The sequence below is a fragment of the Mustela nivalis genome, assembly GCF_964662115.1.
Source record: "Mustela nivalis genome assembly, chromosome: 2".
Taxonomy (NCBI): Eukaryota; Metazoa; Chordata; class Mammalia; order Carnivora; family Mustelidae; genus Mustela; species Mustela nivalis.
This window is the reverse complement of record NC_139021.1, coordinates 19470501-19488503: the sequence shown is the minus strand read 5'-3', so window position 1 is coordinate 19488503 and position 18003 is coordinate 19470501. Positions and strand designations below refer to the sequence as shown.

Here is an 18003-nt window from a genome sequence, read left to right as displayed (position 1 = left end):
GCACCTGGGTGGCTCAGTGGGTTAATCCTCTGCCTTCGGCTCAGGTCATGGTCTCAGTGTCCTGGGATCGAGCCCCGCATTGGGCTCTCTGCTGAGCAGGGAGCCTGCTTCCCCCTTTCTCTCTGCCTACTTGTGATCTCTCTCTCTCTCTGTCAAATAAATAAAATAAAATCTTTAAAAAAAATAAATAAAGTCTTCACACTTTTGACCCTATCTTGTTCCATTTCTGGGAGAGAAGTGCTTTCCAAATGAGGATACAGAGTTCTATGGATTGATTCAAATTTTGTGTTCAAAATGTGTTTTAATTATTTTGCATACCCTAATAAAAATACTTTCTAATAGGCTATGTACAGCACTGTCACAGTTTACTTGTGCTGCCCAGTTTAACAATGATTCATAGAATCTTGGAATAAACTTTCCTGTCTTCTTGGTTTATTTGGAGAGTGTCCTAGGATTGCATCGTAAGTGGGTTAAAAGTTATTCCCTTTTGCAATGGCTTGTCTGAGTCACAAGGGATGATTTCGATGTCAAGAACTGTTAAGAATCTTGAGATTTTACCCTATTTGCAAGCTAACAAATTTGCCTGCCACCATTTCCAGGGTGCTGGCAGAAGACAGGAGACCCCTGGGTCAGAGACAAGGGACAGTTTGTTGCTCTCAGCAGTAGTAATAACCAGAGTATTACATTTTCTGGAACCAGTTCCCCAAGCCTCACTTCCCATAGAATAGCACAATGGAGGCCACCTGACGCCTGCCAGGGCTGGGTTACAGAAGAGGATCCCAAGCTTGAGGAACCTGAGTTTTTTGTAATAGTCATTACGCAAACTGCTCTTTAGCACAGAGCAAGACATTATCTTTCTTATACAGGATAGTAAGCCAATCTGCCCTTTTGCTTCAGAGACTGTCACTACCTGCCTTCCAAGTCTGCTCACTATACAAGTATTCTTGAAAAGATAGTTTAGAACATATGCTGTCCCTGCTTCTGCTTGCAAGATATAAAGAGACGTGTAAGATCCATGGAGAATTATCTCCGAGCAACTAAAACAAAAATGCACATATTAATTGGATTTTGTGCTGATTATTGAGGGAGCAATGAATATCCTCACCAGTGTCCTGACTTCTGTATTTTGTATGTTAATCAAAACTCCCTTATAGGTTTCATTGCTTAACTTTTATAAGTAAATGTTGTGTTATAAGCATGAGATTTTTAAAAATGGGATTTTTCTATAAAATTTTATTTGAGAAAGGAGATTTGTTGTTTAAAAAGTTTTAAAACAGGGCCAATTTTAAAGGGCCATCATCCCCTCTCACAGGGTGTTTAACAATCATTTTAAGACAAAAACGTAAAAAAAAAAAAAGTACGTAGTTTCATTATGTGTGCAGCTCTAAGTAGAGTCACGAGAAACTTTTGACCTAGAACCACATCCTTGCTGGATGCTCCTAACCACCTCTTCTTTGTTTCTTTTCTTCAGAAAAAAAAAAAAAAGCTTTCTTTATGCAAAATTGTGTTTCACCTGATGAGTTATTAAAATGTTTAATAATTTGTCGGGGGAGACCATATAAAACAAACTCACTGTTTTATCATTTTCAATATCAACACAAATATTATTTATTATTTATTTTTTATTTTTAAAAATATTTTATTTATTTATTTGTCAGATTGAGAGAGAGAAAACAAAAAGCAGGGGGAGCAGCAGGCAGAGGAAGAAGCAGGCTCTCCACTGAGCAAGGAGCCCGATGTGAGGCTCGATCCCAGGACTGGGATCATGACCTGAGCCAAAGGTAGATACCCAACCAACTGAGCCACCCAGGCACCCCAACACGAGTTTTATACTGCAGTTATTTTCAAATAATTTCTCTAAACACTGCCTTATACATTCTAAGTGTAGTTGAGAGTATGGAAGACAATGTGCAGCATGTTGAAATGAACCAGCCCTGGTTCACCTAATTTTGTTGATTTTCCTATTTTTAACAGCTGCAACTTCAGCCTGCCAAGGAAGGGTGAAGTAGGAGCCAACCTCCTGGCTAGTTTGGTCCAGGTATCTGAGCTTGGGCCAGTTCTCCAGGAATAGAACTAGCCAGTGTCTGCACATTTAGTGATGCCCAGAGACTGGGCAGTAGGGGTGGTGAAATGCATCTGGGAACACAGAGTCGTTAGAAACACAAAAAGTGGTTTTACAGCTGCTTCACACTCATCAGGGTGGTGGTCACCAAAACAAACAAACAAACAAACAAATGATAAATCACAGTGTTGGTGAGGATGTGGAGAAACTGGAACCCTTTTGCATTGCTGGTGGGAATGGTGTAGCTACTGGGAAAATGGTGTGGGGGAGGGAGTCCTCAAAAAATTAAACATATATATATCAGATGACTTAGCAATTCCACTTCTGGGGGTATGTACCCAGAGGAACTGAAATCAGGGATTTAAACAGATATCTGTACACCCATATTCACAGCAGTATTATTTACAATAAATAAAAGGTCAAAGGAGCCAATATTGGTCTATTGATGGATGAATGGATGAACAAAATGTGATATTTACATACAATGGGATATTATTTAGCTTTATCTATTATTTATTTATTTATTTATTTATTTATTTTTGTTATTTAGCTTTAAAAAGGAAGAAAATTATGACACTTGCTACATCATGGGTGACATTATGCTGTGTCACAAATGGACAAAGGTCATATGATTCCACTTTTGCGAGGTCCCTAGAGTACTCAATTTCATAATGACAAAGAGTAGGTTGTCAGAGCCTGGCATTGTGGGGTGGGTAATGGGGAGTTATTATTTAGTGGGTATAGAGTTTCAGTTTGGGGAGATGAAAAAGTTCTCGAGATGGATGGTGGTGATGATTGTAGATTCACGTGAAGCTACTTAATGCTACTGAACTATAACCTAAAAATAGCTAAATGGGAAGAATTTATGTTTATTGTCACAATTAAATAGATAAAATAAATTAAAAAATTTTAAATCACTTAAAAAACAAAGCTGGTGAGAGGTGGACAGAAAGCAGTCAGTCAGCTTAGAGTACCAGCAAGCTTGAGAAAGACAGCAAGGTGATGGTCCCCGTACTGTTAGGACTAGGTACTGACTGAAGGAATTGCCTCACTCTAAACTAATGAGCTAAATACTGTTGTCCTCCCTTTGGCAAATAAGGAGATCCAAGCTAGAGAGGTGAACTGAGTTGCTTACCTTCACAGCCAGAAAATGCGAGGCCCCTTTCCAAACCTGGTTTCCAGCATCAGAGCCCATGTTCTGAACCACTTTTCAGTCTGCACATTCTGCTTCAAAAAGTTTCTGTAGCTTCAAGCTGGAGTGGTAGCAGAAATGAAGACAACTAGATGATAGTGAGCCACAGGCAGCTTAGGAGATTTTTAAATGGTTGTGAAAACAGTCTTTGAGTCTAGTTTGGGAAATCATATTCTTGCTGTCCCTTGGTAATGCCATCCCCCTGTAACATATGGCTGTAATAGTCCAGCTTTGTTAACCCACAGAACAGGCACCAGGCCAGCTGTGCCCATGAGAAGCCATCAGCCCTAGCTTGTCATCTGTAGATTTCTAGCTCTAGGTGTTATTTAGAAATTATTTGAAAGTAAACGCATTGCTGCTTCACCAGTAGACTGGGTTCGGTGGCAGTGGAGGTGGACTGTGCTGGTTATTTCTGCCATGTTTCCCTGATCTCGTGTGATTGCAGAGCTGTGGGCCAAGTCTCTGTAACATTTAGTTTGCCAATCAGTCTCTTTCTGTTGCTCCTTGTCAACTTGGTAAAAGGAAAAAGCCATTTATGATTTTTGGAATTGGAGAAGCCTGTGTCGGAGTTCTTGGCCTGCCTCTTATTGAAACATTCAACCTTTCTGACCCTGGTTTTTTTTCATCTACAAAATTGAAAGAAAGATGTGTAATTCACAGATTTGTTGTGAGGACTGAGGTAAAGCTCAGCAGAGCCTCATCTAATGCAGGAGGTGTATTTCTAATCCATAAGGGAAAATGCATATAGGCAAAAGTATCCTTATGTTACCTAGACTATTAAAAAAAAAAAAAAAACCATGTCCCTTTCTACACTAGAGTCATATTTAGTGTGGTGAGATTCCCAGCCTGGATGTGGGACATTTTTGTTCATCCTCCAGTTCCATTCTCTCCAGGTCGCAGCCCTCTGTGTGCCCCAGGGGCTAACCAAATGGGCAGAGGTCATCACCATCTCCATGGCCATAGCCTCCGTCCATGGGGGGGGCATGAACAGGAAGTAAGTGGGAGGGAGGACAGTGAGGTCAGGGTGATAATTCTCTGTTCCCTTCCCACTATTGAAGGCCTCAGCTCCTGTCAGCCAGCCCTCTTCTTCCCCACATCTCTTTTATGCTTTGGAACCTTTTCTCCCTCCAGAATCGTCAGGCCTGGAGTTGTTAATGATCACTACAGTCCACTAGTCTGGGAGCTTTACTTGGCCATTGCCTTTAACCCTGGCCATAGCATCAGTAGCTCTTTCATTATGGACCAAATTTTAGTAGCTCATTTGCCCATCCATGTCGTTTCCTGTGGGGACCTTGGTTGATAAGCCAGTGAGACCCATCTGGGCACTGATAGGAGTTATCTTGTACCTCCTTGAGTGGACAGGGATACAGAAGTGACCATACTCCATCTGTAAAAAAAAAAAAAAAAGCATGACGGGATGTTGGAACTGGCACCAGATTCTCTCAGTCACTACTGTTGTGCAAGTATGGAGTGTGGTTGGATTGAAGCAGATTATTTTGGCTCCCTTTCTGCTCCTGTTTCACCCTGGGTTCTAGCCCAGAACTACAGCAGCCATCTCCCCGATGTGATTGGGTCTCATTCTCTCCAGTTGGACCAGAAGCCCATTGAGGTCATGGATCTAGGTCATTCTTATTTAGGAAAGAAACCAATGGTTAGCCCCTTTCTCTTTTTCCTAACCTGTGGCATGTTTAAATTTGAGTAAAACCAGGGAGAAGTATTTGATCATCTAAGATCTCTGTATTTGTATTTACTTATTGTAGGGACTTAGTGGGTCTTAGTATAGATGTTCAAAGAATAAGAATAGTAAACATAGCCATCGTTTATTGAGCACTCCCTGCTCTAGGCACCATCCTAAATATTTTTCACATATTACTTCACTTAATTCTTCCTACACCTCTAAGTAAGAGGGAGAGATTTTCACCATGAATTTACAGGTAAGGCAAGTGAATTTGAGACGGACCAAGAAACACGCTTTAAACCTCCAGTTCCTAAAGAGTGATCCCGTCAAAGTTGCTCATAATGCACACTCTTCTTTTCCCCACAATTGGCATTAAAAACTAAAATTGTAATTTGAGTGAACCTGTAGAAATGAAATATCCTCCCTAATATGCTTTGAGTACCATGACCCCTGCTTACATCTGGAAGCGATCAAGAACTGAGAGTCCTTTCTAGAGGAAATCGCTGATTTGTTTTTAAATGTTAAAGTTCTAAAATGAATGGATCAAGGGAAGGGATGGGCACGAAGAGGCTATGCCAGACATTCTGCCACATAGGGACAGGAGAACGCACACAGAGTAGAAGAGCGGGCAGGACCTTCTGAGAGAAGAGGCACATTTTGGAGCGAAGCAGAAGTGGATGTTTTAGGAGTGGCACCAGGGGAAGATGTGGTTGGGAGTTTTTAAGGAAGGAGAGTGTTCTTACATTAGAGCCTTTGTATGGAAGTTCCCTGAGGTTGGTGGCTTTGGCTTTAAATATCAAAATGAATCCAAGAAGTATAGTTCCTATGCTGTTTATCTTGCTTTATTTGCTAAATGAAAACATCCCTACTTAATTACTGTGTCCTCACACAGAGCTGGGGAGTATAAGCAAAGACATTGTTCGATCAAATGAAAAAAAGCACCAAAGTGACAGAAAACATTTATTAATTTCAGAACCTCTAACAGAAGAGTCTTTCAGACCAGAATGAAAGGCAAGCTGGATTTTTAACTTTATCAAATTTAAATTTGTAGTTCAAGTTTAAAGTTGAACTACAAATTTCAATTTATTGAACTGTAATATATGTAAAGTACACATATCCTAAGTGTACAGCTTAATAAATTTTCACAAATTTAATCCACCTATGAAACCACCTTTCCCCAAATAGTATTTTTTAAAAACTTGTCTCTGTAGTCTACCATAATTTTTTTTTTTAAAGATCCTATTTATTTATTTGACAGAGAGAAATTACAAGTACACTGAGAGGCAGGCAGAGAGAGAGAGAAGGAAGCAGGCTCCCTGCTGAGCAGAGAGCCCGATGCGGGACACTATCCCAGGAACCTGAGATCATGACCCGAGCCAAAGGCAGCAGCCCAACCCACTGAGCCACCCAGGTGCCCCTGTAGTCTACCATAATTTAATATTCTAAACAAAATTGACGTTAGCACCAGTGTTAACATTCATTAGAATAGAAAATATATTTTTAAGTAATTAAACTTCTTTGGCTTTTATATGTTTCATCTGTTACCTGAATGCCACTTCCTCTCCCCAAATGCCTGGAATTAATTGTTTCTTCTGGTTAGTTTGAACTGTTGGACAACCTGACAAGGACTGACAGGGTTGATGAGGTTTGACTCTCTGGGGTGTGTGTATGTGCCTGTGTATTTCATTTGCTCACTGCTACTTTGTGCCAGGTGATATGCCTGACTCTCTTATAGATTAGCTATAATTTTTACAACCCCATTGAAGTAAGCATTATTATCTTCATTATATGCAAGAGGAAATCCAGGATCATAGAGCCCAACCACAGCTTAGAAATCATAGAGATTCAAACCCAGGACTGCTTCTCATTGCCTCTCTCTGGAGCCATTTGTGCTGATAGGGAAGAGCAGAGGAGAAGGGAATCAACCACATCACTCCTAGATTCCTTGCTTTCCTTTTGTTATCTGTGTACTTCTGACTCTGTTATGACATTTATCTGTCTTGCCTATGGGTTTTTAATGTTTGCTTTTCTGCTGGAGTGTGAGCAATTTAAGGTCAAGGACCATGTCTTTTCATTTCTGCATCTCCTGGGACATAGAAGATGCTCAATAAATATTTATTGAATTGATGAATGAGTATTATTTTTAACAACTTTACTAAGATCAATTCCCATGTTATGTAATTGACCCAATAAACTATACTTTTTAATGCTTGTTAGTATATTCATAGATATGTGCAGTCATTACCAATTGCAATTGTAGAACATTTTCATCACCTCAGAAAGAAACTCTCTTAACTCTTACCTGTCACTTCCCTATTCTTTCATCTGTCCCTAAGCAACTAATTTACTTTCTGTCCCTCTAGCTTTTTCTTTTCTGATCATCTCATGTGAATGGAATGATACAATACATGATCTTTGGTGACTGGCTTCTTTCATTTATTATGTTTTTCAAGGTTCAACCCTTTGTAGTTTATATCACTACTTCATTCCTTTTTGTAGCCTAAGACTATTCCGTTGTACGGATAGATAACATTTTCAGTTTCATCAGTGGATGGGCGCTTGGTTGGTTCTAATTTTTGGCAATGATGAATAGTGCTGCTATGAACATTGGTGTTCACAAGTTTTTCTGTGGACGTATGTTTTCATTTCTCCTGGTTATACAGCAAGGAGTAGAATGACTGAATCATGTAGTGGTTTGAGGAACTGAGAGATTGTTTTCTGCAGTGGCTGCACCATTTTACATTTCCACCAATAGTTTATGAAGCATCCAATTTCCCCACATCCTTGCAAACAACTTGTTATAATCTGATTCTTTGATTCTAGCCAACTAAGGGGTGTGAAATGATAGCTTATTGTGGTTTTGGTTAGCAGTTCTTGATGACCAATGATGCTAGCCTCTTTCTATGTGCTTATTGGCCATTTGTGTGTCTTCTCTGGCTTATTGAGATCATTAGTCCACTTGGAAATTGGGTTATTTTTCTTTATTATTGAGCTTTAAGTGTTCTTTATGTATTCTGGATGCAAATGCACTGTCAGATATATGCTTTGCAAATATTTTCTCCTATTCTGTGAGCTGTCTTTTCGCATTCTTACTGATGCCTTTGAAGTATGAGAGTTGTAAATGTTGATGTAGTCCCATTTATCTATTTTTTATTTTGTCACTGGTGCTTTTGGTGTCCTAACGAAGAATCCTTTGCCCAATCCAAGGTCTTGAAAATTTACCCGTATGTTTTCCTATAAAAATTTTATGGTTTTAACTCTTACACTTAGGTCTTTAATATATATATATATATATATATATACATATATATATATATATATATTTTTTTTTGTATAAGGTGTGAGGTAAGGGTCTAACTTCATTTTTTAACTTTAAAAATTTATTATTATTATTATTATTATTATTATTATTATTATTTTTGCATGTGGCTCTCTAATCATCTCAGCACAATTTGTTGGGGGGAAAAAATTGTTTCCCATTGTGTGGCCTTGGAACCCTTGTTAAAAATCAGTTGACCACAGATGTATCAACACAGTGATTTTAAATCTGTTTTAAGAGGAGTGGAGTCTTATGATCGTACAACATAAGATCTTGGTTGAAAAAAGAGACCAGAGCCTGTTTCCCTTCCTCTTTCACGCCACTTCCACAAAAGTACAGTACAAAGTGGTCCTCCTGTCACCTAGCCCATGAACCTGTACAAAAGTAGCACCTACTTGTCATTTGTGTTCAGTTTTTTCATCACTTTCTTACCTCTTTAAAAATACTTATTTTCCCTAGTGGGTATTGCCCTCAATTTGTCTTCATGGCTTCATCTTGCCTCTCCTAAGCTTCTTTCTTTGCCCATTTCTTTCTTTGTTTTTGGCCTCAAATGCTTCTATTTCCTAATAATTTTGGAAGCATTCAACATAAGTAATAACGATTCCCTTAGGAGAAGCCTTTATAATACGTTTGAGAACCCAGCTTCCCTGGACAGTTGTTGGAAGAGGCCAACAGAGGTTGGAATTGTTTTGAAGATGTTGTAGAAATGCTCGGCTTCTCCTCTTCATATGTAATTTTACAGTCATGAAACCATAGCTGAATGTGGCCTTTTAGGGCAGCTGTGGCCTTGCAGTAGCACTTGGCTTCTGTCTAAAGCTGACTCAAGTTCTGAAAATGTTTACTACAACAACACTGAAAACCACGGGCAATGTGAAAATTACAGCTCAGGTTCCAAAATATCAATCTCTTCAGAGCATAAAGCCAATACTAAAAAGTTCTAGTTTTTCTTCCAGAAGATTTAAAATAACAAGCAAGGAGGAAGGAATTTCACCTTTCAAAGACAAATCACCCTCTCGATTCCTGTTGCTTGTGATATTCTGTTTTCCCTCGGTTGATTAACAAGTATTTATTTGAGCACTTCATGTAGACGCCTTTCCTAGGCTCAGTTTCTGTTTGTTTTGTATGTTTGTTTTTTAAGAAATAAAAACATTTAAGGCATGGTGTCTATCTTTCAGAAGCTTCCAGCTTAGCTCAAATGCATTAAAAATTGAATGGATATGTAAACCATGGCACTGATTTTAAGTTCAAAACAGAGAGAGAGAGCTGTCTGGATTGTACTTTAGTTGGGATAGCCTCAAAGAGGAGTTAGTACTCAATCCAGCCCTTTAAAAGAGGCCAACTGCATCATTTCGCACCTAGTGCAAATGAGAACCAGGTAATTTTTACCCTTTCCTTCTGGCTAGTGCATTCTTTTCCACGCAGGACTGCTCATGAGGAATTAGGGCTAGACTTCAGCCCTCCTTTTTACCTGAAGCCAGGTTTCCTTGTACAGTGAACAACCTGTATCATTGTACAGTGACCTCCCACCCCCTTTTATGATTTTTTTTTTTAAATTTATTTGACAGACAGATCACAAGTAGGCAGAGAGGCAGGCAGAGAGAGAGAGAGAGAGAGGAGGAGGCCGGCTCCCTGCTGAGCAGAGAGCCCAATGTGAGGCTCGATCCCAGGACCCTGGGATCATGACCTGAGCTGAAGGCAGAGGCTTTAACCACTGAGCCACCCAGGCGCCCCCCACCCCCTTTTAAAGAATGGTTTGGATTTCTTCAAGAGAGAAAGGAGAGGAGATGTGAGGGAACAGCACGAGTAAGGAATAAAGTCGAAAATGAGGATGTTCAATTCAGTGTGTAATAGGAAGACGAAAGCAGGGTGAAAGTAGGTAAAAGATATTCATTGGCAAAAGATGTAAAATGCTGTTTTTTCTTTTTTTTCCTTCACCCTTTCCAGTGTATACCATCTTTACTCGTATTAACTGAATAGTTTTCTGTTTACTGATTCCAAGTCTAATATGAAAATTATGTCAGTTTATCAGTATAGCATCTGTTCCATAGATAATAACATAATACTTTAAAATACCCATACTCATATAAGCATTTCTACCTAATTAATACCTTCTTTCTAATCACAGAAGTCAGTGTTTTACATTCAAGCTATATTTTGGGAATATACGGGTAAATATATAATTATATATTGGGAGCTTCTTTATTGTATTGGGTATTAATATAAATGTTTTGTCAGGAACAAGTGATGCAGTTAAGCATAAATTTAACCTCAGGGAGACTTGATGGCTCAGTCAGTTGGGTTGAGCCATCTCACTCTTCATCCTGGCTCAGGACATGATTTCAGGGTCGTATGATCGAGCCCTGCATGGGGCTCTGCGCTGAACTTGGAGCCTGCTGAAGATTCTATCTCCCCCTCTCCCTCTGCCCATCCCTTGCCCCCTTCTTTTGTGTGTGCATGCTCTCCCTATAAACACAAAACAACAACAACAAAAACCCCAACAAAACAAAACTTAATATAACTTCTTTATTGATAATATTTTTCCCAGGTTACAAAAACAGTACCTTCTCTCTGGGGAATAATTTGAGTAATAGAGTATTCCATTAAGAAGGAAACAAAAATCATTCACAAACTACCCCCAGGGGTAAGAAACTCTTTTAATATTTGGGTAAATGAATATTTAATTTTTAATGGTTCTCATATATATTAAGTTCCATATTTTGCCTTTCAAAATAATTTATCGTTATGTTAACACAGGATTTTTTAAAAAGCTAACTTTCTGAATCCTAAACCACCTTTTTGGCCACATAGCCCATGGGTCATTGTGACTCTCCCTAGCTTATGCCCTTGAGTACCATTTACCTATGTTCTCATGTTATATAGGGCCTTCTCAACTATTCTGATTTTTTTTTTCAGGGCACAAGGAGATCGCTATCATCTTATTTCTATTTCTGTACTGGCCCCTCAATGTAGCAGTTCCTTCTATTGTAATGCTGCCTTCCCCTGGTTAAAGTGGGTCTGGGAAATGTGACTCAGATATATATCCAGGAAAGGTTGACATCAACTCACATGCACAATCAAAATCTGTTTCATACATGCTTATGGGAGGCGGGGATTGCTAATGCCTAGCACTGTAGTTGACATGTGGCCTTTTGCCATGATTATAGGCGAGAGCAGGAAAATTTTGATGAAAAATGAATTTGTTCTATAAAATATAAGAGTTCTGAGCCTCGTATATACTTCCGATTACTAATTAAAATAGAGTTGTTATTTCTTGTCTGGAGAAACACACACAGAATTTCAATCCATTTTGCCACAGAAGGTTTTGATTTGATCAAAGAATGGCTCCATCTAGAAAACTTTTATCATCATCATCAACATTGTCATCTTCATCCTCATCATCGTCATCGTGGCTAAAATGTATTCGGTGCTGCAGGGGCAGCTGGCACTGTGATTGAAGCATTTCGTGCATTATCCCACTTGCTGCAGACCTCCCCAAATAGTCACCCTTACACTCCCCAGTGTACACTTAGGGAAGCAGGACCCTACGGTTAACATGTATATAGAGTTGGGATTTAAAGCTGGATTTGTCTTGAATCTCACACTTTTGAAACTACCCTATACTTTAAGTAAAAAATACTAAATAAATGAGGAAGAGAAAACACACAGCTGTAAATGAGCTAACTATTGAAATTGCCTTTCATTGGTTAATGAAAATAAATCAGCATGGTATCTCCTTTTCCAGATGGTTCCAGATATTCCCGCCTCTTTCTATATGCGCATGTTGCTCTTTCCACAAAGAGCTGGTGCATGTATCACCTCCCGTTGAGTCTGGCCTGAGTCTGATGGCTTCAATAAATGCAATTCTGGGCGATTGACATTCTGTGACTTCAGAGCCTAACAATTTAGAAAGCCTGGCTGGGTTGATTGGTTTTTGATAAGTGCCAAGATAATTCAGCGGGGGATGAATAATCTTTCTACAAATAGTGACAGAACAGCAGGATAGCCACATGTGAAAGAATGAAGGCGGGCCCCAGTCCCATGCCTTATAGAAAAAAGAGCTCAAGATGGATTATGGAACGAGATATAAGGACTGAAACTGTAAAACTCTTAGAAGAAGACATGGGAGCAAATACATTTTCCTGGGCTTGGACCCAGGCAGTGGTTTCTTAGCTGTGATACCAAACACATAAGGGACAAAAAGAGAAAAATGGAGAATTCGGACCACTTCAAAATTTAAAACTTTGGGGTTACAAGCAATACGGTGAAGAAAATGAAAAGACAACCCACAGAGTGGGAGAAAATATTGGCAAATCATATGTCTGATAACGAACTTGCATCCTGCCTATATAAGAGACATTGAAAATTCAAAAGTAAAAAGACAAGTAACCTAATTTTAAAAATGAACTAAGGATCTGAATAGACATTTTTCCAAATATGTACACATGAAGAAATAAGTACATGAAAATATGCTTAATATTATTAATCATCAGGGAAAATGGAAATCAAAACCACAGTGAGATACCACTTCACACCTGCTAGGACGGCACTCAGAAAAATGTATAGGTGGTATCAACTGCTGGCGAGGATGGGGAGAAATTAGAACCCTCACACTTCACTGGTGGGACTGAACATGGCGCAACCAGTATGGAAACAATCCGACAGTTTCCTAGAAGGTTAAACAGTAACCAGAGTGATCCAACAATTCTACTCTTAGAAGTACACAAAGACATATGTCTACACAAAAATCCTATATGAATATTCATAGCAGCATTATTCCAAGAACCCCAAAATGGAAACAACCCAAATGTCCATTAACTGATGCATGGATGAGCAAAAATGTAGTATATCCATAGGACAGAATATTATTTGGTCATACTGTGGAGGAAATAGAATATTAATATATACTCCAGAATGGATGAACTTCAAACACATTATGCTAAATGAAAGGAACCAGTCACAAAGGGCCATGTATCATATGATTTCTATGAACTGTGTAGAGCAGGCAAATTTGTAGATGCAGAACGCAGATTAGTGTTTGCCTAGGGATGGGGCAGTGGGGAAGTGAGGAAGTCATTGTGATGGGGTTTCCTTTTGGGGTGATGGAAATGTTCTAACATGGATTGTAGTGATGGTTGTCTAAATCCTGTTGAATTATACATGTTAAGCGGATTCATTGTATGGTAAGTAGATTAGGTTTCAATAAAAACCACAGACTAGTTCTGGTAGTGTCTGCCCCCTCCCTCTTGGGCTCTGCATCTCAACATCCAGGCTGCCTCACTGGACGGAGATGCTCTGTTGACTGAGGAGCGTGGCAGCACCAGACACCGAGTCCTAGCCACCGTCTGCCTACAAGTTCATGAGTGACCCCTAGCAAGAGTGACAGAGGAACTGCCAGCTGAGCCCCAGGCAACCCACAGAATACTTAGATACAATGAAATGATGGTTGTTTAAAAGCTACCAGCTTTGAGGATAGCTTGCTACATGGCAAAACACAGTAACAAGTAGTCAGTCTTGCCTTAACTCTATGACCACATATTAGTACCAAAGTCAAGTCCTGTGAAAGTATTCTTCTTAGAGGGGAACGTGTATAGGGACATTATTTGATTTTAAAAAGAAATGAAATGAGGAAGAACTAAGGCTGGTGGGGGCATGTTTTACACGGCAAGCTGCGTCAGTGCAGGCAGGCCTGCTAGCTGGTCTCTTTCCTAAAGCTCACATTGGCAATGGGGGCTAGCCAGCCACTTGTCCAGAGGCCGCCAGCGACTTAGCAGGAGCTCTAGAGGTCTGGCAGGTCATGTTTCTGGTTAGTAAACCCTTTCCACTTGTCCTCCGCACACCCAAAAGGAAAATCGCTGAGCTAGAAGGGACAGTGTATTATAAAGAGAGATAAAAGCCAGGCGGGTCCATGTATGTCTTAAATGGAGACTGTCAACAGGGAAGGAATTCTAGATTCCCAATCCTGCGCCTGGCTATGACTTCCATATAACAGGACTCTGAAGATTCTGCTGGGAAGCCTGGAGGGAGTTCCAAGGAGTTTCTCTTGTCACTTCATAGCTGTTGGGCACAAATCCATCCTGCCCTGGGATAGACACCATGATTGATTAAGTAGTGTAACTTATAGTATCTACCTTGTCTTTTGAACTGTAGAGTTGTTTCATTCACACTCAGGGATGATTTCCCCAATCATGGGTGAAAATGGCATTCTACTCCCGAGAAAAAGGAGGCTGAAACAGAGAAAAGTGGCTTGTTTTAAATCTCACACCCAAGTGCTCTATTCCGACTAAATTTAAGTCTTCAAATTCCTAGCCCAGCATCCTTTCCACAGCAGAATTGGGCTGAAAGCACTGAAAAAGCATATACTGTGAATGGACCTTCAGGTGTGGAGGTTCAATTACTCCAAATGAAATGATTTATAAATATGTATAACTTGCTTCTTAGCATGGCCCTGAGCAAGTTTCCTACCCGCAACATTGAGTGCCGTCATTCAGTTTTTTCTCATATGGATGAGAATTAGATTTTGGAAATTCAGATATGATTGACATATAATGTTGTATTAGAGAGTAACATTTTTCTCGTGTGGATGAAGAGGGGGTTGGATTACTGTGATCTCTAAGGTTTTGTCCTGCTCTAGAGTGAAACGGTACAACTTGTGTTGCATATTATTGTTAGTTTGAAAAGAAAATGAGGGTTCTTAAAAGAAAGAAATGTTCATGCAGAAGACAGGAACTTAATCAGGAATCGTTCTAAAAGAGGAAGATGACACAATGGTTTTGGTATTTTGTGGGATTCAGTTTTCCATTGAACAAAGTTTTGTGGGGAAACGTGGTCCATAACCTAGTGGACCTTATAATTGAGTAGAGAGACAGTAGTCTTTAATCTGATAATGACAGATTGTACAGAGAGCAATGAGATGGCCTAATGGAGACCCAAGGATAGCAGAGATAACAAAGGATAAGGAGTCAAATAGTCTTAAGGAGTAGAAGAGTGGAAAGGTGGGGGAGACCATTCCAGCTGCAAGAATAACATATTCAAAGGCCCTGTGGCAGATAATGTATGATATATTGAAGAGCTATAAGAAGACCATCTCTGAAGCACATGAGGTCAGAGGTGAAAATGGTCCTAAAGGGATAGAGGGAAAGATCATGCATGCATTAGAGGCCATATAAAGGATTTCAATGTTTAGCCTCAAAGCAACCAAATTGTAGTTTTCAGCAGGAGTAGGAACATTGAAACATTATCAAGTTTGAATTTGAAAAAGATAAATTTAATTGCTGTGTCTGAACTTAGATGCTTGAGGTTGGGTTGCAAACAGGAGGGGGTACATAGTGAAGTCTAATGAAGAAACCATTGTAATTGGGTTAAAAGTGTCCGTGTTATGGACTAAAGTAGTGACAGCATTGGAGAGGGGAAGGCCTAGATCTGTGAGTATGATTTGGGATATAATAATCACAATTCATATGACTGCCTGGATGGGGGGTAATGAGGAACATGGAGGCATTGAAGATACTGCCTTGTTTTCTGGCAGGATGATGGAAGCACTCACTGGCACAGGACCAGGTTTGGAGGAAGAACCTGGGTTCAGGTTTGGGTTTGTTGATGTTGAGGTCTTTGAGATGTCTGTATGGATCCAAAGGTCCAGAGTTGGGAATATAGGCCTGATCCAGAAACATCATGTTGGAGATCCTTGGGACATGGATGGCAATTGAAGCCAGGAGGTTGAATGAACTTCCCTGAGAGACTAAGCAAGAAGAAAAGAGGTATTTGGGGAACCGAATCTCAAGAGATTCCAGCCTTTAAAGTCCAGGGAGATTAGCAGGAGCCAATACAAAGATAACCAACCGAGAAGGAGGTCGGAAGAGAGGGACAAGAGGGAAAGCAGGACACGGTGATGCTCCTCCGCGTGAGGGAAATGTTCAGTAGCATCTAATGCTCTTAACACCAGCTCAAATGGGGATCTTCAAAATGCCCCTGTTGGAGTTTTTCGGGAGGTGTGGTGAGGACAGAAGCGAGGGCAGTTGGAGAACGCCGGAGAAGGAGGCGTGAGAAACAAGTTCTGTGGGAACGGGGGTGTTGTGAAGGAGTGGCTTACGTCAGCGCAGGCTGCTGGAACAAATGTCACAGACTGGGTGGCTTAAACAATAAACTCTTATTTCTCACAGCTGGGAAGCCGGGAAGTCCAAGATCAAGGCGCCGCATAGACCTGGGTCTAGTGAGAGCCCTCTCCTGGGTTTGCAGACAGTCTTCTCATGTCCTCGTCAAGAAAGAAGGCAGAGCCAAGATCTCTGTCTCTTCTTGCAAGGGCAGTAATCCTATCGTGGGGGGCTTTATCCTATGAAATAACCCCCCCAAAGATCCCTGTTCCCAATACTATCACACTGGACATCAACATTTCAGTATATGAATTTTGAGGGGACACAAGTATTCAACCTGGGATAGTTGTCTTGTAAGCCCAGTGGTTTGGGAAACTGAATAACTCCTTGAGGAAAGAAATACTAACCTTTTTAGAAAGGCTGGGTCCATAAATTGCCCTTTTCAAGGTACCTAAATGGAATGCAGTCTGCTACTGCGGGTTTCGGATTACATTTCCAGGGCTTTGTTTTTATTTTATTTTTTTTCTTCTTTCCTATTCTTGTCTCTTCTTTTCTCTTCTCTTCTTTTCTTTTTTTAAGAAATTCCTATATCCAATGTGAGGCTTGAACTTACAACAATCAATAGTTGTGTGCCCTATCGAAAGAGGCAGCCAGGCACCCCACCAGTTTTTGTTTTGTTTTGTTTTGTTTTCCTTTTCTTTCAGTTACCAGGAGAAAATGCATCTTGTTCACTCCTGAAGCAGGTCCTGCTGTTAGAAATGACATGTGTGACACCACATGATGGCCACATCTGTCTAACAACTTGGCTGTGAGATTGCAGACACATAGGATGTGGGATTTCAAAGGAGCAATTTTTCCTCCCTGTAGGCTTATTTTTCTTCCCTTCCTTCCTCCCAGGCTGATGAGCCCTGAAAACACGCTGCTGCAGCCCAGGGAAGAGGAAGGGGTCAAGTATGAGCGCACCTTCATGGCGTCTGAGTTCCTGGATTGGCTGGTCCAGGAAGGCGAGGCCACCACAAGGAAGGAGGCCGAGCAGCTCTGCCACCGGCTCATGGAACACGGCATCATACAACATGGTGAGTGTGCGGGGTGGCTTCCGCTGAGGTCACGGACGACCCTAAAATCATGTGGCTTACAATGGCCCGTGTGTGATTCTAACTCATGGGTTTGTTGTTCCTCTGCACGGGCCTGGGCTCCGCTTAGCCTGTCTCCAAACTGGGCTCAGGTTCAGCTGCGCTGGCCGTGCGTTCTCGTGCTGGGACCCAGGCTAAAGGAACATTTACTCCCTGGGATATATTGTTCTTATAGATGAGGCCGGAAGCTTAAAGAGGACAGGTGGATCCTTACAGCATCTCCAAAAACCTGATCAGATGCGATGTAACATCCCCAGCACATGTGTCCGATTGGTTACAGCAAGTCACTGGGTCCAGTCCAGATGGGAAGTAGATGTTTCTCACCAAGTTGGGAGCAAGGGGAGGGTACCATTTGCTGAACCACGGTGCAAACCACCACAGTGAAGGATTCATCCAAAAGGCCTTGAAAGAGTGTGACTTTCCTTTTAGGGCTGACTCATAATGATGATGGCATAACCTATCGGTTAAGAACGACATTAGTTATCTATTGCTGCATCAGAAATTACCCCAGACATAAAAGCTATAAAGC

General features: G+C 40.6%; 1 protein-coding gene across 2 annotated transcripts in view; it reads left to right on the top strand.

The window, feature by feature from the left end:
* The window catches only part of DEPTOR (DEP domain containing MTOR interacting protein), a 133352-nt gene that overhangs the window by 52226 nt on the left and 63123 nt on the right, over window positions 1-18003 (top strand). For both annotated transcript variants that reach the window (XM_082721782.1, XM_082721781.1), the window contains exon 4: window positions 17239-17417. In XM_082721782.1, coding sequence (XP_082577908.1) covers window positions 17239-17417 — 179 coding nt within the window. The remainder of the gene's footprint in view (window positions 1-17238; window positions 17418-18003) is intronic.